The sequence below is a fragment of the Bufo bufo genome, chromosome 1 (assembly GCF_905171765.1).
Source record: "Bufo bufo chromosome 1, aBufBuf1.1, whole genome shotgun sequence".
In the NCBI taxonomy this organism is placed as follows: domain Eukaryota; kingdom Metazoa; phylum Chordata; class Amphibia; order Anura; family Bufonidae; genus Bufo; species Bufo bufo.
In genome coordinates this window covers 8838817-8863926 of record NC_053389.1, presented here as the reverse complement: position 1 = coordinate 8863926, position 25110 = coordinate 8838817, and the positions used below count along the sequence as shown (strand labels likewise).

At 51.2% G+C, this 25110-nt stretch overlaps 1 protein-coding gene across 1 annotated transcript; it reads left to right on the top strand.

Annotated features, from left to right (window-relative positions):
• The first annotated feature begins 263 nt into the window (after window positions 1-263).
• Window positions 264-24144, top strand: LOC120991222. The gene is made up of 8 exons (XM_040420085.1): window positions 264-406; window positions 7040-7164; window positions 14817-15021; window positions 17958-18100; window positions 18376-18541; window positions 18891-19032; window positions 21885-21987; window positions 22625-24144. Exons 1-7 carry the CDS (start codon window positions 346-348, stop codon window positions 21973-21975), a joined length of 933 nt encoding a protein of 310 aa, XP_040276019.1. The 5' UTR covers window positions 264-345; the 3' UTR covers window positions 21976-21987; window positions 22625-24144.
• The last annotated feature ends 966 nt before the right edge of the window (window positions 24145-25110 follow it).

Sequence of the window (25110 nt, the reverse complement as noted above, 5' to 3'; positions counted from 1 at the left end):
TAAGTGGTGTTGTACCCCATTCAGCCATCTTTGGTCGCAGACAATGTGTGGCCGTGCACCCCAGAGTCAGGTGTCGATCTTCTGCACTGATCCGGACGATTTCCTGCTCCAATAATCGTCCTGAAGTCGGACGAGAGCTTCTCCCGATCACGTGACCCTCCCGCTCCTCAGGCGTCCTGCCGAGATCCGCCTGGCTACAGATGACGCGCTGCTCATGCGGCATTCCTATTGGTGGGGAGGGGTCGGACCTTTGTACCTGGGGGCGGGGCTTCCCCTTGCGGTTTTGTTTGTAATCTTGCGCGTTCCCGGAAGACGCCTCAGTTATCGCAGGAGACGGAGAGCGACATGAAGCCCGCGGTGTGTGCGGCCGTCCTGGCCCTGCTCGGCGCCATAGCGAGCCCTGGAGGTGAGCGGGGGCCGCGCGAGAACTTTCTGCTAAACTTTTATGTGTCTGGTGCTGGTGACGTTGTAGGTGTTCTGATGACGTCATCAGTGGGGGAGCCTGCCGCTCTGTGTGGGCTCCTCCAGGGGAGCGCTGTCCTTCTTGGACCTATTTACCGTATAGAACTATTTGTGCAACAAAACACGGTCACGAAATGCGATACGGAGCGTTAATCTGCAGCAGGACTACGCGGCGACCAAAAAAATAATAATTTGTGTGCGATTTGTCTGTGATCTGATATTTCACGACTTTTTGTGGCGCCATTTGCAGGTGAGTCGCGTGCGATTTAGGATTTGCAGACGGCGGGGGTGCTCGGCCCTTACATCAGTCCTGTGGGTCCAGCCGGTGGTCGCACCGCAGTCGCCTTCAAAATCGTTACCTGCGATGTCGCCAGCTTGTCACGTGACCAAAGTCGCCGATGAGAGAAGCGTGACAACCACCGGAGACTGGGGGTGGTAGTAGTCTGAATCAGACCGCCCCTTCCCCAAGCAGTTGGGGTTGAGAGCACTGAGCGATGGACGTGATGTCACCAGCCGGGGGAGGAGCACTGTGCGATGGACGTGATGTCACCAGCCGGGGGAGGAGCATTGAGCGATGGACGTGATGTCACCAGCCGGGGGAGGAGCACTGAGCGATGGACGTGATGTCACCAGCCGGGGGAGGAGCACTGAGCGATGGACGTGATGTCACCAGCCGGGGGAGGAGCACTGTGCGATGGACGTGATGTCACCAGACGGGGGAGGAGCACTTTGCGATGGACGTGATGTCACCAGACGGGGGAGGAGCACTGAGCGATGGACGTGATGTCACCATCACCAGCCGGGGGAGGAGCACTGAGCGATGGACGTGATGTCACCAGCCGGGGGAGGAGCACTGTGCGATGGACGTGATGTCACCAGACGGGGGAGGAGCACTTTGCGATGGACGTGATGTCACCAGACGGGGGAGGAGCACTTTGCGATGGACGTGATGTCACCATCACCAGACGGGGGAGGAGCACTGAGCGATGGACGTGATGTCACCATCACCAGCCGGGGGAGGAGCACTGAGCGATGGACGTGATGTCACCAGCCAGGGGGAGGAGCACTGTGCGATGGACGTGATGTCACCATCACCAGACGGGGGAGGAGCACTGAGCGATGGACGTGATGTCACCATCACCAGCCGGGGGAGGAGCACTGAGCGATGGACGTGATGTCACCAGCCAGGGGGAGGAGCACTGTGCGATGGACGTGATGTCACCATCACCAGCCGGGGGAGGAGCACTGTGCGATGGACGTGATGTCAACGTGCGAGAGGTGCATGGTCTGAAACACAAAGGAACGCCTGAATGCTGTGATAAAGCACGCCAGGGCCCACAGGGAAGTGTCATGTGACCCCAGCTTACAGGGCAGACGTCCGTAGAGGTTCATAGCCTCTAGCGGGGGTATTACAGCCTCTGTAGGGGTCCTCCTTTATAGAGACGGTCTCTGGGTGTCTCTAGGAGATGCCACCAGTGTCAGAAGGTGCGGGGTCCACGGACCCCTATCTCCAGGGCCCTGAAGGTGACGGCGCTCACTGCCCGTGCGCCACCTGCTCCTTATTTTCTATGGGAGTTCTGAGAATAACTATTTTCGACTGTCCCATAGAAATCAGTGGAGGGTGTCGGGGCATGCTCTGCGCTCACTTTGGGGGTCCCACCTCTGATATTCCTGGCATGTCCTAGCAATGTGCCCCCAATATCCCAGGGGAGGCGGACACTCCATTGTGATCAGCCGGCTGTTGGGGCGTGACGCGTTTCCTGCGTGATCTCATCTGTGTAAACCCAGCGCTTTCCTGTTTACGTCGCCTGCACTCACTTCCTCATCTATAACGCTAGCTCGTTATCATGACCTAGTCTGGGGTGAAAACTGGATGCAACTGTAACAGACCCACAGCTCTGAGGAGTGTGAGGTTTGTACTGGGTCTCCAGGTACTGGATGTAAACGGGAATGTTTCCATTCACTGACAGCAAGCAGAATAATACCGCTTATTGTAAGAGACCCCTAGATGATTTGTTGTGGTCATGACAGACATCCATGTATGCGGCTCTTCCATCCATTAAACGTGTAGCAGGTTACAATGAAGACCCCAGACTCGTCTGTGTACAGGAGCGGGGGGGGGGTCCGGTCTGGGGTCTGTGTACAGGAGGGGGGGGGGGGCCGGTCTGGGGTCTGTGTACAGGAGGGGGGGGGGGGCCGGGCTGGGGTCTGTGTACAGGAGGGGGGGGGGGTCCGGTCTGGGGTCTGTGTACAGGAGGGGGGGGGGGGGTCTGGTCTGGGGTCTGTGTACAGGAGGGGGGGGTCCGGTCTGGGGTCTGTGTACAGGAGAGGGGGGGTCCGGTCTGGGGTCTGTGTACAGGAGAGGGGGGGTCCGGTCTGGGGTCTGTGTACAGGAGAGGGGGGTCTGGTCTGGGGTCTGTGTACAGGGGGGGGGGGGGGTCCAGTCTGGGGTCTGTGTACAGGAGGGGGGGGGGTGGGTCCGGTCTGGGGTCTGTGTACAGGAGGGGGGGGGGGGTCTGGTCTGGGGTCTGTGTACAGGAGGGGGGGGGGGGTCTGGTCTGGGGTCTGTGTACAGGAGGGGGGGGGGGTCTGGTCTGGGGTCTGTGTACAGGAGGGGGGGGGGGTCTGGTCTGGGGTCTGTGTCCAGGAGGGGGGGGGGGGGTCTGGTCTGGGGTCTGTGTACAGGAGGGGGGGGTCCGGTCTGGGGTCTGAGTACAGGAGGAGGGGTCCGGTCTGGGGTCTGTGTACAGGAGGAGGGGTCCGGTCTGGGGTCTGTGTACAGGAGGAGGGGTCCGGTCTGGGGTCTGTGTACAGGAGGAGGGGTCCGGTCTGGGGTCTGTGTACAGGAGGGGGGGGGGTCTGGTCTGGGGTCTGTGTACAGGAGGGGGGGGGGTCTGGTCTGGGGTCTGTGTACAGGAGGGGGGGGGGTCTGGTCTGGGGTCTGTGTACAGGATGGGGGGGGTCTGGTCTGGGGTCTGTGTACAGGAGGGGGGGGTCTGGTCTGGGGTCTGTGTACAGGAGGGGGGGGGTCCGGTCTGGGGTCTTTATACAAGGAGATCAGACCTCTCACTGGATGGCGGGGCTGTATCTGCGGCAGCACCTTGCGGCAGAGTGAACCGCGTTAGCGGGGGCAGGGAGAGCAATATGTGGGCGATGTTCAGGGCCTTCTGGCTCGTCCTGGAGATCGCCCCTTTTTCTAACGTGTTCCCAAATCTGGTTTTATCGAGCACAGAAATCGCGATCCATTTGGCGCTTCTGTCCCTTTAAGGCCTAGCGCTGGACTCGGCCTGGCTGCGGTTTATTTGCAGCGCTCCTTTATGGCGCCGTTGTCTTGTTGTTTTCCTTTAAGGCCTAATCCTCCACCTACAAAGAGCCGGCGTCGGATGTGTTCGCTTTAACTCCAGCTCTGAAGCACTTGATCTACAAAGGTGTGTGATGCTGCGGGACGCGGCCCCCTCCGGGGATGATGGACTTACCGGCCATGTAAGTCGCCGTGAACATGAGAAGATCACGCTGAGACGGATATTGTCTGAGGAGTGAAAGCCGCCGCTTTCATCGCCACTAACGAGTACCGGCGAAGTGCGGCCGTCAGGAGTCATTAGTGCGAGGACGGCGTATCCTGCAGATCTTCGGTAAATAAAAGAACAGTCATGGCGACTGAGGTCACAGACTCCACTGATCCGCCTCCGGTGCACGACACCGCCACACAGGCTCACTGATCCGCCACCACTACACAGCACCGCCGCACAGGCTCCACTGATCCGCCACCACTACACAGCACCGCCGCACAGGCTCCACTGATCCGCCACCACTACACAGCACCGCCGCACAGGCTCCACTGATCCGCCTCCGGTACACAGCACCGCCGCACAGGCTCCACTGATCCTCCTCCGGTACACAGCACCGCCGCACAGGCTCCACTGATCCTCCTCCGGTACACAGCACCGCCGCACAGGCTCCACTGATCATCCTCCGGTACACAGCACCGCTGCACAGACTCACTGATCCGCCTCTGGTACACAGCACCGCCGCACAGGCTCACTGATCCGCCTCCGGTACACAGCACCGCCGCACAGGCTCCACTGATCCTCCTCCGGTACACAGCACCGCCGCACAGGCTCACTGATCCACCTCCGGTACACAGCACCGCCGCACAGGCTCACTGATCCACCTCCGGTACACAGCACCGCCGCACAGGCTCACTGATCCGCCTCTGGTACACAGCACCGCCGCACAGGCTCACTGATCCGCCTCTGGTACACAGCACCGCCGCACAGGCTCACTGATCCACCTCCGGTACACAGCACCGCCGCACAGGCTCCACTGATCCACCTCCGGTACACAGCACCGCCGCACAGGCTCACTGATCCGCCTCCGGTACACAGCACCGCCGCACAGGCTCACTGATCCGCCTCTGGTACACAGCACCGCCGCACAGGCTCACTGATCCGCCTCCGGTACACAGCACCGCCGCACAGGCTCACTGATCCGCCTCCGGTACACAGCACCGCCGCACAGGCTCACTGATCCGCCTCCGGTACACAGCACCGCCGCACAGGCTCACTGATCCACCTCCGGTACACAGCACCGCCGCACAGGCTCACTGATCCGCCTCTGGTACACAGCACCGCCGCACAGGCTCACTGATCCGCCTCTGGTACACAGCACCGCCGCACAGGCTCACTGATCCGCCTCTGGTACACAGCACCGCCGCACGTCCTGCTGCATTCAGAGACACGTCATAGAGATGAAGCAGAGCAGAGTTTGTCATTCAGTAACTGAAAACAGTAACTTGATTGAATACTTGTTTTCTTTGCCCTAACTACAGTATCTCACCATTGTCCCCGATCTCTGCTTGCTGTCAGTGAAAAGAAACCTTATTTTGATATATTACTGAGCGCTATCCAGGTTTCTAATGGACTCTTTCAGTTTCTGGCTTTTTCTGTCGCTTTACTGTCAGTTACATTATCGGAGAACGTCCAGCTTCACTGATGGGCAGCTATTCTAGAAGCACATGGGCAGGAAGCTGCTTCTGCCTGTGGATATATACAATGAATGTTAACATTCACTGACTGTAAGCAGAGATCTTGAAAATGAGAAATTAAACCATACAGTTACAGTACTTGTTGGAAGGAAGTATTACCAACTTTTCCTTTGTGCTTGTGTGATGGGCACTGTCTGCAGCCACCACTAAGGGGAGCTCATTGCATAATCTGTATGTAGTGAGCTCCCCCTAGTGGTGGCTGTATAATCTGTATGTAGTGAGCTCCCCCTAGTGGTGGTTGTATAATCTGTATGTAGTAAGCTCCCCCTAGTGGTGGTTGTATAATCTGTATGTAGTGAGCTCCCCCTAGTGGTGGTTGTATAATCTGTATGTAGTAAGCTCCCCCTAGTGGTGGTTGTATAATCTGTATGTAGTGAGCTCCCTCTAGTGGTGGCTGTATAATCTGTATGTAGTGAGCTCCCCCTAGTGGTGGTTGTATAATCTGTATGTAGTAAACTCCCCCTAGTGGTGGTTGTATAATCTGTATGTAGTGAGCTCCCCCTAGTGGTGGTTGTATAATCTGTATGTAGTAAGCTCCCCCTAGTGGTGGTTGTATAATCTGTATGTAGTGAGCTCCCTCTAGTGGTGGTTGTATAATCTGTATGTAGTGAGCTCCCTCTAGTGGTGGCTGTATAATCTGTATGTAGTGAGCTCCCTCTAGTGGTGACTGTATAATCTGTATGTAGTGAGCTCCCTCTAGTGGTGACTGTATAATCTGTATGTAGTAATCTCCTGAGCTTCTCCTAGTGGTGGCTGTATAATCTGTATGTAGTGAGCTCCCTCTAGTGGTGGCTGTATAATCTGTATGTAGTGAGCTCCCTCTAGTGGTGGTGGTATAATCTGTATGTAGTGAGCTCCCTCTAGTGGTGACTATAATCTGCATGTAGTGAGCTCCCTCTAGTGGTGACTACAGACTAAGGGTACTTTCACACTAGCGTTTTTCTTTTCCGGTATACGAATTCCGTCCTCGGGGCTCAATACCAGAAAAGAACAGATCAGTTTTATCCCCATGGATTCTGAATGGAGAGCGATCTGCTCAGGAGGCATCAGGACGTCTTCAGTTCAGTCTCTTTGCCATTTCAGGACGCAGATGATACCGCCGCACGCTACAGTTTTCTCTCCAGCCAAAAATACTGAACACTTGCCGGAAATTGAAATGTATTAGTGCCGGATCGCGCAGACCGACATTTTTTTTTTATACCGGATCCGTTTTTCCGGATGACACCAGAGACGGATCCGGCGTTTTAATGCATTTGTCAGACGGATCCATCAGTTTGCATACGTTTTTCCGGAATCCTCTGCCGCAAGTGTGACAGTTCCCTTACATTATATTATTATTATTATTATTTATGGGTCTGGGTATCAATTTGTTTCAGTATCACAAAGTGCGTCTCCGTAAAACCTCAGTTTACAGAATGTTAATCTTAGGAACAGATGAGGCGCCTTTAGCAGAGTTTTTCTAGTCCCCAAGTTCTGACGTTTCTGAGGAAGCCTTGGTCCTGAAGGTGAATGATGCTGATTTATGTCTTGTAGCCTTTGGCAGACTGACCATCTCTGGGCCGCAGACTCCAGTCCTGTTGGGTGAAGATGTGACCCTGGAGTGTTTGTCCGACACCGACACTGACATGGCAAATTACACTTTTGAAAAATACATCAAAGTAAGTATCGCTGTCTGTGTGTGCACTACATGTAGGATTCTGTAAGCACCTTCTGCCAGTATATACATTATGTATCCTGTATTATACCCCAGAGCTGCACTCACTATTCTGCTGGTGCAGTCACTGTGTACATACATTACTTATCCTGTACTGACCCTGAGTTACATCCTGTATTATACTCCAGAGCTGCACTCACTATTCTGCTGGTGCAGTCACTGTGTACATACATTACTTATCCTGTACTGATCCTGAGTTACATCCTGTATTATACTCCAGAGCTGCACTCACTATTCTGCTGGTGCAGTCACTGTGTACATACATTACTTATCCTGTACTGATCCTGAGTTACATCCTGTATTATACTCCAGAGCTGCACTCACTATTCTGCTGGTGCAGTCACTGTGTACATACATTACTTATCCTGTACTGATCCTTAGTTACATCCTGTATTATACTCCAGAGCTGCACTCACTATTCTGCTGGTGCAGTCACTGTGTACATACATTACTTATCCTGTACTGATCCTGAGTTACATCCTGTATTATACTCCAGAGCTGCACTCACTATTCTGCTGGTGCAGTCACTGTGTACATACATTACTTATCCTGTACTGATCCTGAGTTATATCCTGTATTATACTCCAGAGCTGCACTCACTATTCTGCTGGTGCAGTCACTGTGTACATTACATCACTTATCCTGTACTGATCCTGAGTTACATCCTGTATTATACTCCAGAGCTGCACTCACTATTCTGCTGGTGCAGTCACTGTGTACATACATTACTTATCCTGTACTGATCCTGAGTTACATCCTGTATTATACTCCAGAGCTGCACTCACTATTCTGCTGGTGCAGTCACTGTGTACATACATTACTTATCCTGTACTTATCCTGAGTTACATCCTGTATTATACTCCAGAGCTGCACTCACTATTCTGCTGGTGCAGTCACTGTGTACATACATTACTTATCCTGTACTGATCCTGAGTTACATCCTGTATTATACTCCAGAGCTGCACTCACTATTCTGCTGGTGTAGTCACTGTGTACATACATTACTTATCCTGTACTGATCCTGAGTTACGTCCTGTATTATACTCCAGAGCTGCACTCACTATTCTGCTGGTGCAGTCATTGTATACATACATTACTTATCCTGTACTGATCCTGAGTTACATCATGTATTATACTCCAGAGCTGCACTCACTATTCTGCTGGTGCAGTCACTGTGTACATACATTACTTATCCTGTACTGATCCTGGGTTACATCCTGTATTATACTCCAGAGCTGCACTCACTATTCTGCTGGTGCAGTCACTGTGTACATACATTACTTATCCTGTACTGATCCTGAGTTACATCCTGTATTATACTCCAGAGCTGCACTCACTATTCTGCTGGTGCCGTCACTGTGTACATACATTACTTATCCTGTACTGATCCTGAGTTACATCCTGTATTATACTCCAGAGCTGCACTCACTATTCTGCTGGTGCAGTCACTGTGTACATACATTACTTATCCTGTACTGATCCTGAGTTACATCCTGTATTATACTCCAGAGCTGCACTCACTATTCTGCTGGTGCAGTCACTGGCAGTTTTTTGACGCAGGTCTTATAATGTGGGGTGCAGATTCCATTGTTCTTCCCCTGTGTGTGGGGGGAGGGTATAAGTTTCGCACTTGTTCCTGCAGCGGGCAGTGCCCCATTGTCGATGCCCCTAAGGACAGATGTGACTGGGCTACGGCATGAGAATGCAGATGGTAGAATGAGTTTGCTCACCAGCAGCACAGAGTATTTCAGGAGTCTTTTAATGCTGTGGGGGGCAGTGTCCTGATGTTAGTGAGGACAGGACTGTGTGTCTGAAGGGGGGGGTAACAAGTGTGACATCACAAACTTGTCGTGGAAAAGGCAAGGTCTTAAAGCAGCACAGAGTATTTCAGGAATGGAGTGGGTGATCTGATTTTAGGTGCTGCACGCCCTTGTATGTGATGTTCTTGTTGCGGCTGCAGTGTTTGCTGCCAGCGCTCGGGTTTCTGTTTTCTGATGACATCACGTGTTTGCGCGGTGTCAGATAACCAGCTTCGGGCGGCAGGTTCCGGATCGGGGGCCTGTGTCGCTCCGTGCAGCGCGCTCTGCGGGGGGGGGGGGGCATATAATACAGACACGAAAGTTCCGGCCTCTGATAATCCAGCAGATTCGTAGCCGCAGACTAATAATCCAGAATATTTATTAGTCTGGAGAACCACTCCTGCCGCAGCCCTGCCCGCTGTCTGGTGCCCACCGCCATCTCACCCCGGGGGGGTCCCAGCGCTTCCATATTGACCGGGGACATCAGCAACATAGGAACGGAAAATGCTGCGGAAATTTTTGGATCCCTTTCAGCCATTTTGTTTTGGTTGCTTATCGATACGGCCGTCACCGGGGGGGTTCTGGTTGCCCATATTGCAAACCCCTGAACGGCTTCCTAACCCTCCCCCGCTCAGATACACTGCAGAGCCGATGGCGCTCCCGCCGCCGCCCGTCCATTCTTGTCTTATAAAATCTGCCTGATCAAAAAAAAAACTAAACGATTTTATTAGAAATGTTTGTTTTTGACGTGTGAGATGAAAAGCAAATACAATTACGGCGGCGGCGCTGTCTGCTCTCCGCGCTGCTGCGGCTCCACAACGTCAGCGCTTGTTTGTTCACGCCGCGCTTCCTGTGATGGATGCTCTAAAAAGCTGCTTACAGGGAAAGCGAGAATGTAGAGCGCTGTGCGCACTGCTTACAGAGGAAGCGAGAACGTAGAGCGCGGTGCGCACTGCTTACAGGGGAAGCGAGAACGTAGAGCGCGGTGCGCACTGCTTACAGGGGAAGCGAGAACGTAGAGCGCTGTGCGCACTGCTTACAGGGGAAGCGAGAACGTGGAGCGCTGTGCGCACTGCTTACAGGGGAAGCGAGAACGTGGAGCGCTGTGCGCACTGCTTACAGGGGAAGCGAGAACGTGGAGCGCTGTGCGCACTGTTTACAGGGGATGCGAGAACGTGGAGCGCTGTGCGCACTGTTTACAGGGGAAGCGAGAACGTAGAGCGCTGTGCGCACTGTTTACAGGGGATGCGAGAACGTAGAGCGCTGTGCGCACTGTTTACAGGGGAAGAGAGAACGTAGAGCAATGTGCGCACTGCTTACAGGGGAGTCGAGAGCGCGGTGCGCACTGTTTACAGGGGAAGCGAGAACGTGGAGCGCTGTGCGCACTGCTTACAGAGGAAGCGAGAACGTAGAGCGCGGTGCGCACTGCTTACAGGGGATGCGAGAACGTAGAGCGCGGTGCGCACTGTTTACAGGGGAAGCGAGAACATGGAGCGCTGTGCGCACTGCTTACAGAGGAAGCGAGAACGTAGAGCGCGGTGCGCACTGCTTACAGGGGAAGCGAGAACGTAGAGCGCTGTGCGCACTGCTTACAGGGGAAGCGAGAACGTGGAGCGCTGTGCGCACTGTTTACAGGGGATGCGAGAACGTGGAGCGCTGTGCGCACTGTTTACAGGGGAAGCGAGAACGTAGAGCGCTGTGCGCACTGTTTACAGGGGATGCGAGAACGTAGAGCGCTGTGCGCACTGTTTACAGGGGAAGAGAGAACGTAGAGCAATGTGCGCACTGCTTACAGGGGAGTCGAGAGCGCGGTGCGCACTGTTTACAGGGGAAGCGAGAACGTGGAGCGCTGTGCGCACTGCTTACAGAGGAAGCGAGAACGTAGAGCGCTGTGCGCACTGCTTACAGGGGATGCGAGAACGTAGAGCGCGGTGCGCACTGTTTACAGGGGAAGCGAGAACGTGGAGCGCTGTGCGCACTGCTTACAGAGGAAGCGAGAACGTAGAGCGCGGTGCGCACTGTTTACAGGGGATGCGAGAACGTAGAGCGCTGTGCGCACTGTTTACAGGGGATGCGAGAACGTAGAGCGCTGTGCGCACTGTTTACAGGGGATGCGAGAACGTAGAGCGCTGTGCGCACTGTTTACAGGGGAAGAGAGAACGTAGAGCAATGTGCGCACTGCTTACAGGGGAGTCGAGAGCGCGGTGCGCACTGTTTACAGGGGAAGCGAGAACGTGGAGCGCTGTGCGCACTGCTTACAGAGGAAGCGAGAACGTAGAGCGCGGTGCGCACTGCTTACAGGGGATGCGAGAACGTAGAGCGCGGTGCGCACTGTTTACAGGGGAAGCGAGAACGTGGAGCGCTGTGCGCACTGCTTACAGAGGAAGCGAGAACGTAGAGCGCGGTGCGCACTGTTTACAGGGGATGCGAGAACGTAGAGCGCTGTGCGCACTGTTTACAGGGGATGCGAGAACGTAGAGCGCTGTGCGCACTGTTTACAGGGGATGCGAGAACGTAGAGCGCTGTGCGCACTGTTTACAGGGGATGCGAGAACGTAGAGCGCTGTGCGCACTGTTTACAGGGGAAGAGAGAACGTAGAGCAATGTGCGCACTGCTTACAGGGGAGTCGAGAGCGCGGTGCGCACTGTTTACAGGGGAAGCGAGAACGTGGAGCGCTGTGCGCACTGCTTACAGAGGAAGCGAGAACGTAGAGCGCGGTGCGCACTGCTTACAGGGGATGCGAGAACGTAGAGCGCGGTGCGCACTGCTTACAGAGGAAGCGAGAACGTAGAGCGCGGTGCGCACTGCTTACAGGGGAAGCGAGAACGTGGAGCGCGGTGCGCACTGCTTACAGAGGAAGCGAGAACGTAGAGCGCGGTGCGCACTGCTTACAGGGGAAGCGAGAACGTGGAGCGCTGTGCGCACTGTTTGCAGGGGAAGCGAGAACGTAGAGCGCGGTGCGCACTGCTTACAGGGGAAGCGAGAACGTGGAGCGCGGTGCGCACTGTTTACTGGGGATGCGAGAACGTGGAGCGCTGTGCGCACTGTTTACTGGGGATGCGAGAACGTGGAGCGCTGTGCGCACTGTTTACTGGGGATGCGAGAACGTGGAGCGCTGTGCGCACTGCTTACAGGGGATGCGAGAACGTAGAGCGCGGTGCGCACTGTTTACAGGGGAAGCGAGAACGTAGAGCGCTGTGCGCACTGTTTACAGGGGAAGCGAGAACGTAGAGCGCTGTGCGCACTGTTTACAGGGGAAGCGAGAACGTAGAGCGCTGTGCGCACTGTTTACAGGGGAAGCGAGAACGTAGAGCGCTGTGCGCACTGCTTACAGGGGAAGCGAGAACGTAGAGCGCTGTGCGCACTGCTTACAGGGGAAGAGAGAACGTAGAGCGCTGTGCGCACTGCTTACAGGGGAAGAGAGAACGTAGAGCGCTGTGCGCACTGCTTATAGAGGAAGAGAGAGCGTAGAGCGCTGTGCGCACTGCTTACAGGGGAGGCGAGGGCTTGTGCTGCGGTGCCCTCCCATAGTCTCCTTTAGTTGTCACTCCGCCATATTGCTGTGTAGGTCAGGAGTCTGGGAAAGCTGGGGGCGGCATTTCTTATAGCGCCTCTAGTGGTGAAGCGGTGCAGAGGCTGATGCGGTGTGACTGGCAGGTGGCAGCGGTCCCTGCGGCTAATTACAGCAGCACCCGCAGAGCGCTCTGAGGCGCGGGGCGTCTTACGCCTCATTTATCTGGATCTCGTCTCTTATCCGGAAGATGCCGCTCCCGCTGCGAGGCCTGATAACACCCAGTGATGGATTAGACCCATCCGCGCCGCCCTAGAGCCTCAGATGCTGCATAACTGCACGAAGCTGTCAAAGGGTGAAACCCCTCTGCCCTGATCCAGAGCATGTACTCCAGAGCTGTATTCATAGTTCTGCAATCTTCAGAGCTGAAATCTCCCAGTTTCCTGTACTTATTTAGTGTCTGCTTTGCATTCCTGGGAATGCTCCAGGTTCAGTGTTTGTCCTGACTCCATCCCCCCCCAGAGCAGCAATAATAAAGTGGTTGGGAACCGGTCCGGTGACATTTCTGGATCTGACTAATTTCCGTGAGGATGGTTTTCTCTAAATGATTTTCTTAACCCTTTCCTTGTCTCAGGTAAGAGGCGCTCGTCTTATCTGCGGAAGTGACCGCTCCACTAACAAGTCATTGTACCACCCTCTGCATCATAATGGCGGGGCCTGCAAGGGAGTGTGTGCCCCTATAGATCCCCTCTGTTATCAGACCTAATGACTTGCCCAGCAGAACAGTGAGTGCAGCTCTGGAGTATAATACACGATGTAACTCAGGATCAGTACAGGATAAGTAATGTATGTACACAGTGACTGCACCAGCAGAATAGTGAGTGCAGCTCTGGAGTATAATACAGGATGTAACTCAGGATCAGTACAGGATAAGTAGTGTATGTACACAGTGACTGCACCAGCAGAATAGTGAGTGCAGCTCTGGAGTATAATACAGGATGTAACTCAGGATCAGTACAGGATAAGTAATGTATGTACACAGTGACTGCACCAGCAGAATAGTGAGTGCAGCTCTGGAGTATAATACAGGATGTAACTCAGGATCAGTACAGGATAAGTAATGTATGTACACAGTGACTGCACCAGCAGAATAGTGAGTGCAGCTCTGGAGTATAATACAGGATGTAACTCAGGATCAGTACAGGATAAGTAATGTATGTAAACAGTGACTGCACCAGCAGAATAGTGAGTGCAGCTCTGGAGTATAATACAGGATGTAACTCAGGATCAGTACAGGATAAGTAATGTATGTACACAGTGACTGCACCAGCAGAATAGTGAGTGCAGCTCTGGAGCATAATACAGGATGTAACTCAGGATCAGTACAGGATAAGTAATGTATGTACACAGTGACTGCACCAGCAGAATAGTGAGTGCAGCTCTGGAGTATAATACAGGATGTAACTCAGGATCAGTACAGGATAAGTAATGTATGTACACAGTGACTGCACCAGCAGAATAGTGAGTGCAGCTCTGGAGTATAATACAGGATGTAACTCAGGATCAGTACAGGATAAGTAATGTATGTACACAGTGACTGCACCAGCAGAATAGTGAGTGCAGCTCTGGAGTATAATACAGGATGTAACTCAGGATCAGTACAGGATAAGTAATGTATGTACACAGTGACTGCACCAGCAGAACAGTGAGTGCAGCTCTGGAGTATAATACAGGATGTAACTCAGGATCAGTACAGGATAAGTAATGTATGTACACAGTGACTGCACCAGCAGAATAGTGAGTGCAGCTCTGGAGTATAATACAGGATGTAACTCAGGATCAGTACAGGATAAGTAATGTATGTACACAGTGACTGCACCAGCAGAATAGTGAGTGCAGCTCTGGGGATAATGTCTAAAATGCTCATTTCTTCTTCCCCTTTAAGTCTCTGTTCTTCCTCAGCGCTGGATACAGGTCCGTGTGAGCAGAGTCGTTCCTGGTTCTCTGTCTGCGGCTGCTGTCACCACAGGGGAAATCTCTGTTGTGTCGGTCGTTTGCGTTACAGATATTACCTGACGATCATCTCACTTTGTATTAAAAATTTAATTCACTTTATTCTGTTTTCTCTTACAATCCCCTGCAATGAAAGTGGGAGGGGCTCCTGTTTCATGAATATAATGCCTAACGTACAGTGCAGACTGACACTGCAGTAGTCCTATTAGTAGTTATCCAGCTTTCCCAGGTACAGAAGTATCATGTATGACGTCGTGCTCTTTGTGTCCCCAGTGGATGAGGTCCTGGGTGCAGCTCGACTCCTCCCGCTACCTGAGATGTTGGTACTACAACGTCAACGTAAGCCGCAGCGGCGAGCGGCTGCTCATGCACCTCAGTGACATCACCGAGTGGCAGAATGGACCGTACCGCTGCGTGAAGACCGGCAACCAGACCGGGGAAGACGACGTGTCCGAGGAGCTGACCGTCAAACTGCTCGGTAGGTCAATCTGCAAGGAGTAGTGCGAGTGTGGCTAGTGTAAGAAGAAAGCAGAGGTACTGCCTCATAACGGTCTCTGACATCCCATAGATACGTCTCAGCTGTAATACCAGGCACGGCCTGAGGACGAGGGGGGCGCCGGTGTACAAAGTGCTTTATTTGGTCTTTTATCACTAAATAATTAGGAATTCTTACCAGTAGACTTTTGTTTCATTTCCTCCATGTTTTCAGGATCTCTGCTTGCTGTCAGTGAATGAGGGCATGTCCAGACCCTGTGCTGATGTGCAGCGTCCGGGTCGGTCCAGTTCTTGGTGTGGACTGTGCTCCGGAGGATGCGTCGGCGCCATTCACTGTTTGGCGATTGTGCCTCTGTTGTTCCTCCCTGAAGCCCATGAATTCCCACAGGATTGTGCCTCTGATCTAGGTGTCGGCGACCTCCGGCTCTCCAGCTGTGGTCGCACTACATCTCCCAGCATGTAGTAGTATTAGTCTGTTCTCAGAACTGCCCTAGAAGTGATTGGATGGTGGGAGTTGTAGTTTGCCATAGTTTCCTGACGTCTCCAGTCGTCTCCGTTGTTGGTCTGGTCATAGATTTCCAGGGGGAATAACAGAAGGACACAAGCACCGATCACGGAATAAATGCTCCAGAGTCGTCCTCAATATCTCCTACTGGCGACATCCGTGACCGACATCCGGATTAAAAACGTTGATGAAAATAGATAATTCTGGATAATTTTTTGCCGGCGCTCGTTTCTGTTGACAGCGCAGATGAGCGCCCGATCCCCGGGCGGAGGCGGCGTCGTCCCTGTAGTGCAGCCGTCAGGGCCTGAGAGGCCGAACATCACGGATGACTTAAAGGGCACAGGAAAAGCCCTGAAACGTGACCGTCACAACAATCCGGCGGGAAATCTCACCGGGGGATCGGCAAATGTCACCGCAAAGAGCCCCAGGAAAAAAATCTAAAGAGGTCGTGCAGGAGAAGAAAAACATGGCTGCCTACTGCCAAAAACAGCGCCACACGTGAGCTGCAGCTGCCATACCAACCATAGACACGTGTGGCGCTGTATCTGGAAAGCAGCCATGTTTTTCTTAACCTGGGACGGATTCTGAGCCTCGTTCTATCCTCCGCACATCTTATCTGTACAGAAATCTGATTAATAAGGCAGCAAGAGATGGAGGCGAGTCTGGAACTGAAGACTGAGACGGCCGCTCTGTGGGAGCCTCTGTACGGGAGAGTCTGCGGGGCGTTGGCAGCTCTCCCGCCATGTCCTGCTGCGGCACCTCTCCCGCCGTGTCCCGCGGCACCTCTCCCGCCATGTCCTGCTGCGGCACCTCTCCCGACTTTACTAATCAGATTTTTCTAGTTTCAAGCTTGATCTGGGAAAACTGTATACAGAACCTAATTATCAGAATATCAAAGTCATTCCAGAGTCTGTGGGTTCACAATGTCTGGTGGGTCCTGGTGAGGCTTGATTGTCCAGGTCTCAGGAGGTGGAGATCGCAGCAGACATTACAGCCTTCGGCTCCCTGACCCTATTATTTTCAGACTGTAGCCTGTTTCCATCTACTGCACTAATGTTCAGAGCCCTGCATCAGCGGACGCCTGATCTAGTAACCTCCTGAGCTCCCTCTAGTGGTGGCTGTATATATCTGTATGTAGTAATCCCCTGAGCTCCCTCTAGTGGTGGCTGTATATATCTGTATGTAGTAATTTCCTGAGCTCCCTCTAGTGGTGGCTGTATATATCTGTATGTAGTAATCTCCTGAGCTCCCTCTAGTGGTGGTTGTAAATATCTGTATGTAGTAATCTCCTGAGCTCCCTCTAGTGGTGGCTGTATATATCTGTATGTAGTAATCTCCTGAGCTCCCTCTAGTGGTGGCTGTATATATCTGTATGTAGTAATCTCATGAGCTCCCTCTAGTGGTGGCTGTATATATCTGTATGTAGTAATCTCCTGAGCTCCCTCTAGTGGTGGCTGTATATATCTGTATGTAGTAATCTCATGAGCTCCCTCTAGTGGTGGCTGTATATATCTGTATGTAGTAATCTCCTGAGCTCCCTCTAGTGGTGGCTGTATATATCTGTATGCAGTACGCTCCTGAGCTCCCTCTAGTGGTGGCTGTATATATCTGTATGTAGTAATCTCCTGAGCTCCCTCTAGTGGTGGCTGTATATATCTGTATGTAGTAATCCCCTGAGCTCCCTCTAGTGGTGGCTGTATATATCTGTATGCAGTATTCTCCTGAGCTCCTCTAGAGGTGGCTGTATATATCTGTATGTAGTAATCTCCTGAGCTCCCTCTAGTGGTGGCTGTATATATCTGTATGTAGTAATCTCCTGAGCTCCCTCTAGTGGTGGCTGTATATATCTGTATGTAGTAATCTCCTGAGCTCCCTCTAGTGGTGGTTGTATATATCTGTATGTAGTAATCTCCTGAGCTCCTTCTAGTGGTGGCTGTATATATCTGTATGCAGTAATCTCCTGAGCTCCCTCTAGTGGTGGCTGTATATATCTGTATGTAGTAATCTCCTGATCTCCCTCTAGTGGTGGCTGTATATATCTGTATGTAGTAATCTCCTGAGCTCCCTCTAGTGGTGGCTGTATATATCTGTATGTAGTAATCTCCTGAGCTCCCTCTAGTGGTGACTGTATATATCTGTATGTAGTAATCCCCTGAGCTCCCTCTAGTGGTGACTGTATATATCTGTATGCAGTACGCTCCTGAGCTCCCTCTGGTGGTGGCTGCAGATTTGTATGACAGTCTGATCTTTTGTCAAGGGTTTGGAGCTCTGACTCCTATAATTAGATAAAGAAATTGATGAACAGAGAATTTTGTAGCTCTGTAAAATTTAGCTTTGCTTTACTGGTGAATAGAAGCGGCGTCATCTCTGGATTTGTCACATACGTCTCAGTTGTGTCTATGGTTTTTCTCCAGATCTGAAGGAAATCTATCTGGAGAAGCTTCACTCGTTTTCCAGCAGTGTGCCCGATATCTTGTGGGCAGAGAAAGGATCTACGGTGGAGGTGAAGTGCTCGGCCTCCTCCTCAGAGGAGCCCTTGTACGAGTGGAGCCAGGAGGTGAGTAGTTAATGTCCTGGTGTTTGGTCGTATAGAGAATGCGCTGCAGAGAATCGGACATTTATCTTCATACACATCGGTCTGATTGCTTAAAGGGGCGTTCTCATCTAACAGAGTGATGACTTATTGATAGGACCCTGACCAGCGCGGATTCCGCGGTCACACTGGTGCGGCTTGGTGTTGTGTCCTATGTGGTGACGTCTGATCTTGGTGTAATTTACAGCAGGTCTCCAGATATCGACCCTCGTGTTCTTATGTCTTCTCTCTCTCCTCAGTTCAGCGACTGGATTCTACCTTCTGATACCCTCGTTCTCAAAAATGTAAATGAAGAATCGGAAGGGAGGTACATCTGCCAGGCTCGGCACCCAGAAGAGGCGGACCTGGTCAAGACGCGGTCCTTCCAGCTGCTGGTGATGAATAAGAGTCCTGAAGAAGTCCGAGGTAAGGACCTCATGCACTTCGCAGTCCGCTAGGTCTCTTGGCTCCTCAGTAGGCCTGGATGTTCTCTCCTGTCCTGGTGACCCCATGGCTCCTGGACCATCAGTCTTGAAGCCATTTCAGTCATTCATTACTCATATCAGATTGCAAATGGCTATAGGACCCGAGAGAAAGCTGAGAAGATCCTGAGCAATGTCAGCCATTCAGCAGGTTATCAGACCTCATATGCACATAATATGGTTTGGTCACCCTCAGTGTGTATGGAGGGATCTAGGCCGATATAGAAGATCAGCATGTTAATGGTTAACTAAGTTTCATTTATTTAAATTTTTTTCCCTCCTCATATTTGTAGGTGTCTTGTCCAGCCTGAGCTTTGGAGATGTCCTCCTGTATATTGCCATCCCCGGGGCCATGCTCACTGTCCTGCTGTTTATGCTCTTGGTTATTATGATTCGTCACCGCAATAAACAGCTGAGGAAACCACAAATCAGCCTGTAAGTGCACCACTAGAGGGAGCTCAGGAGACTACTGCATACAGATATATACAGCCACCACTAGAGGGAGCTCAGGAGATTACTACATACAGATATATACAGCCACCACCAGAGGGAGCTCAGGAGATTACTACATACAGATATATACAGCCACCACTAGAGGGAGCTCAGGAGACTACTGCATACAGATAGATACAGCCACCACTAGAGGGAGCTCAGGAGACTACTACATACAGCTATATACAGCCACCACTAGAGGGAGCTCAGGAGACTACTGCATACAGATAGATACAGCCACCACTAGAGGGAGCTCAGGAGACTACTACATACAGCTATATACAGCCACCACTAGAGGGAGCTCAGGAGATTACTACATACAGATATATACAGCCACCACTAGAGGGAGCTCAGGAGACTACTGCATACAGATAGATACAGCCACCACTAGAGGGAGCTCAGGAGATTACTACATATAGATATATACAGCCACCACTAGAGGGAGCTCAGGAGATTACTACATACAGATATATACAGCCACCACTACAGGGAGCTCAGGAGATTACTACATACAGATATATACAGCCACCACTAGGGGGAGCTCAGGAGATTACTACATACAGATATATACAGCCACCACTAGAGGGAGCTCAGGAGATTACTACATACAGATATATACAGCCACCATTAGATGGAGCTCAGGAGATTACTACATACAGATATATACAGCCACCACTAGAGGGAGCTCAGGAGATTACTACATACAGATATATACAGCCACCATTAGATGGAGCTCAGGAGATTACTACATACAGATATATACAGCCACCACTAGAGGGAGCTCAGGAGATTACTGCATACAGATATATACAGCCACCACTACAGGGAGCTCAGGAGATTACTGCATACAGATATATACAGCCACCACTAGGGGGAGCTCAGGAGATTACTACATACAGATATATACAGCCACCACTAGAGGGAGTTCTGGAGATTACTACATACAGATATATATACAGACACCACTAGAGGGAGCTCAGGAGATTACTGCATACAGATATATACAGTCACCACTAGAGGGAGTTCTGGAGATTACTACATACAGATATATACAGATACCACTAGAGGGAGCTCAGGAGATTACTGCATACAGATATATACAGTCACCACTAGAGGGAGCTCAGGAGATTATTACATACAGATATATACAGCCACCACTACAGGGAGCTCAGGAGATTACTGCATACAGATATATACAGCCACCACTAGGGGGAGCTCAGGAGATTACTACATACAGATATATACAGCCACCACTAGAGGGAGTTCTGGAGATTACTACATACAGATATATACAGCCACCACTAGAGGGAGCTCAGGAGCTTACTGCATACAGTCATATACAGCTAACACTAGAGGAAGCTCAGGAGATTACTACATACAGATATATACAGCCACCACTAGAGGGAGCTCAGGAGATTTCTACATACAGCCACCACTAGAGGGAGCTCAGGAGATTACTCCATACAGATATATACAGCCAACACTAGAGGGAGCTCAGGAGATTACTACATACAGATATATACAGCCACCATTAGAGGGAGCTCAGGAGATTACTACATACAGATATATACAGCCACCACTAGAGGGAGCTCAAGAGATTACTACATACAGATATACACAGCCACCACTAGAGGGAGCTCAAGAGATTACTACATACAGATATACACAGCCACTACTAGAGGGAGCTCAGGAGATTACTGCATACAGATATATACAGCCACCACTAGAGGGAGCTCAGGAGATTACTGCATACAGATATATACAGCCACCACTACAGGGAGCTCAGGAGGTTACTACATACAGATATATACAGCCACCACTAGAGGGAGCTCAGGAGGTTACTACATACAGATATATACAGCCACCACTACAGGGAGCTCAGGAGATTACTACATACAGATATATACAGCCACCACTAGAGGGAGCTCAGGAGATTACTACATACAGATATATACAGCCACCACTAGAGGGAGCTCAGGAGGTTACTACATACAGATATATACAGCCACCATTAGAGGGAGCTCAGGAGATTACTGCATACAGATATATACAGCCACCACTAGAGGGAGCTCAGGAGATTACTACATACAGATATATACAGCCACCATTAGAGGGAGCTCAGGAGATTACTACATACAGATATATACAGCCACCACTAGAGGGAGCTCAGGAGATTACTGCATACAGATATATACAGCCACCACTAGAGGGAGCTCAGGAGATTACTGCATACAGATATATACAGCCACCACTAGAGGGATCTCAGGAGATTACTACATACAGATATATACAGCCAGCACTAGAGGGAGCTCAGGAGATTACTACATACAGATATATACAGACACCACTAGAGGGAGCTCAGGAGATTGCTACATACAGATATATACAGCCACCACTAGAGGGAGATCAGGAGGTTACTACATACAGATATATACAGCCACCACTAGAGGGAGCTCTGGCGATTATCCTGTACTGATCCTGAGTTCCATCCTGTATTATACTCCAGAGCTGCACTCACTATTCTGCTGGTGCAGTCACTGTGTACATACATTACTTATCCTGACTCTCCAGGCTTGCCCCGCCGGTCACTTTGTGGCTGACTGTCTCCAGCATTCTAGGACTGCTGTCTAGTTTCCAGCTTGCTGACTGTCTCCAGCATTCTAGGACTGCTGTCTAGTGTCCAGCTTGCTGACTGTCTCCAGTGCTGCTTTGAGGCTTTATTCGGAGGTTTCTGTGGTTCTCTTCTCTCCGATTTTCTGTGGCCCGTTCATGTGGTTCTTTTTCCTCCTCCTCAGGGTGGATGGTGAGAAGAGGTCCCCCATATATAAAGGAAGCCTCCAGTCTGTGCACACTACCTGCTCGGACACGCAGCCCTTGGTGATATGATTGGCGTCGCAGGTAGGTATCTGCCTGGTGCGATAAATGATATGTCCTGGAGCCGTGAAATCTGCTGATAGACCCCTGACCCCTGCACAGACCGAGATCACCCTCTACCCATGGAATTTCACATCCCCATTCTTTACCCAGACACAAGCGTCACCCGGGCAGTCTGGCAGCCGCTTATCTCTGCTCTCTCTGAATCTGCATTCAGACATTTATGGTTTAGTATTTAAAGGGGTATTCCACATGTAGTCATCCTGATGAGGAGCACCTTGTTAGGTCGGGGGCTATGATCCCGTTATCCAGTAGAATCGTCCCAAGGCGGTGACCGCGCTGAGACGAAAATTACATCCGCGATATTCTGCTCTTCCCAAGTCAGAGATCCGTGGCCCCTTCCTTCTGGCAACGGCCGGGGCCCTCACTAGTATTATCTGGCATGTTGAAGATGGTTTCACTGGGATTTACCCTTTAAATACTTGTGTAGAATTGTATTAAAGGAGTCCTCCGGATGTAGATAAATGTACCGGGGCGATGGGGTTATCAGAATGGCTGTGTACTGACAGTCGTTCATAGTCAAGGGCCCGTGTACCATCTATTTATGTCTGGTGTGCCCCTTTAAGCCTCTGATTAACGCTCCTCTCTTCCCCTCCTCCAGCCCGACCATCCCGTCTTCAGCCGGACGGCGCCTCCCCTCCCCCACGTCATCGCTCTGCTTCCTGTGTGCCTTTACAATATCGGTGGAGGGAATTTCGAGGGACATAAAGGAGTGGAAATTTTTTTTGTGGTTCTTGCTAATCGGGGGGAAAATCTCCTGTATTGATGGAGCCGTGCGCAGTAACTGCCCCCCAATCGATGCTTATTGCACTGGTGATCACTGTATCATGGCTTCTTCTGCAGCGGGACAGGCACCAAAGAGTTAACCCTTTTCTTCTGGCAGTTGTGGTTCATTAAGTATTTTCGCTTGTGTCGCCCCTCGGGGGCGTCTTGCGCTCCGGTCTACGAGGAATGTTGCCCTTTGACCCTCGGTTGACGGATTGGAGGACGTTTCCCTCCAGTGACCCGTCGGTGCCACTTACCGTATTCTTAAAGGGCAGCGTTATGTGAGGAGGCGCGGAGCTGGAGGGCCTCATTATAGCCAAAGGTACAAGATGATGTAGAACTACAAAGCTCAGCATGCCAAAGGTGTTTTTTAATTTTATATTAATGTGAATTGTAGGTGTCATTTTAGGTCTGAGGTCTAGCTCCCCCCTGCCCTTTTCACAGCAGCCATTCTGAACAGGCTGGCCTGCAGTGTAAAGTATGGGGGGGGGGGGGGACAAGGACAATGCAGCTGCCGGAGGTAGATCTGTTGGAAATCTAATCATCTGGGTTCAGGCTACAGTAGAAGAAAACAGCAGGTCATCATTACCTGACTGATGGGCTCTAAGGGGGGCCTCTGCTTTGAACAACCTACCGGATAGAATATCACATTACCTGGCAGTAAGTCCTCCTTTTCCCTGCAGTGCCCCCGCAGGGCGTATGAAGTATTACACAGCCAGCTCCTATCTATGGGTTGTCTGGATGGGTCCTCCAGAGACGCTCTGTGACCGCCGTACATTTACAGGTAAGGCTACGTTCACATTAGCGGTTTTTGCGGATCCGCCTGCATTTTGGTGACCCCCATTTCGCTCATTGACAATAAATGAGGACAAAACTGAAGCGTTTTCTTCCTATGACGGATCTCAATAGCGGAATTGAAAACGCTAATGTGAACGTAGCCTAATCTAACCTAACCAAAGGCCCGCGGCGGCTACATAGGGTGGAGGACCCCGCTTGTCCATGTATTACTGGATTTCAGTAGGCACTGCAATACTTCACTTCCCCTGTGGGGACGCTGCAGGGAAACTGAACACTTACTGCCCATCCTCCTATCAATAAAGGCAGAGTCCAAGCAGGAGCCCCCTTTAAGGCGGTCAGTGCAGGAGGGACTTCTCGGGTATAGGGCGAGCGTGCTACTAGCAATCATCAGTGCAGCCTCTATAGAAGGGCATGCTGGGAGTTGTAGTCGATGGGGTTGATCTGCATGGTTTCGGCCTCCTCCTCCGGCGCGTCACTCTCCAGGCCGCGTCTACCTACCTTGTATACTTATGAATGTTTTCTACGTGTGCCGTGTTTCCTAATAAATCAGATCTTCTACACCTGGAGTCTGAAGGGTTTTCTTCGTCCTCTGAAGCACTGACACAGCTACATGACAAAGTCGGCTCTGCTGCAGCCATAAACTCCTTTTATGTAATAAAAAGTTCTTCAAACAAGAATGACAGCAAGCAGAGATCCTAAAGACGATGAGGCGTAGAAACCCAAAAGAAAAAAAATTATGATTTTTCTTCTGCTGCAGTTCTATAATCTCAGCCTGAGCGGTGACAAACCCGGCTCTGCTACATTCCAAAGCACGTGTGCCTCCTTGTAGTGTCAGTTATGATGATGAAACAATCCCAAAAGACAGATTATGGAACTGTGGGGATGTAGCAGAGCCGAGTTTGATGGCATCTTAACAAGTTGTGCCCAATTACAAACTCCTCTCACCTGGAAATGCCCCCCCCCTCCTTGATTTAGCAGAGGTGAGGTTGGCAACCAATCAGATTCCAGCTCTTATTTTTCATGAGCCTTTTGAAGAATGAAAGCAGTGACTGGATTGGTTTTTGCGGCAGTTTTTATTTTTTTGCAGCCTGAGATTTTGTGTACTCTCATCCCGTTTTCTGCTTCTGTGAATTTTCTGTGTGGGAATCTGGCGGCAAATCGTCCTCGTTTGGAGGCATCGGAAATAGGAAAAGGCCGTTCTCTTCCCTACTAATTATTGTAATTACAAGAATGCCGATAATCCGGCATCAAAAAGCATGAATTATGAGCAGTGGCTCCTAGGGGGCGGAGCATGTTTGAATCCTTGCCATGCTCCGCCCCCTCTAGCCCTGCACTTGGTATAACCGTATATCACACCGGAGGTTCTCTGCCATATTGTATTTTTGTTTCTGGATTAACAGCATTTCCTTCTCCAGCATCTGATAATCCAGCACTGGACTAAAGATAGAAAAAAAAAAATGTTCCCTTTTTGTTATTTTTCTAAAATATTTTTTGCAATTTGAATTTCACAAAAATAAATCAGAC

Coding starts and splice junctions, on each gene's coding strand:
- LOC120991222 (XM_040420085.1), top strand. CDS start 346: ATGAAGCCCGCGGTGTGTGCGGCCGTCCTGGCCCTGCTCGGCGCCATA. Junction 15,022..17,957: donor GCTGACCGTCAAACTGCTCG/GTAGGTCAATCT, acceptor GTTTTTCTCCAG/ATCTGAAGGAAATCTATCTG. Junction 19,033..21,884: donor AGGAAACCACAAATCAGCCT/GTAAGTGCACCA, acceptor CCTCCTCCTCAG/GGTGGATGGTGAGAAGAGGT.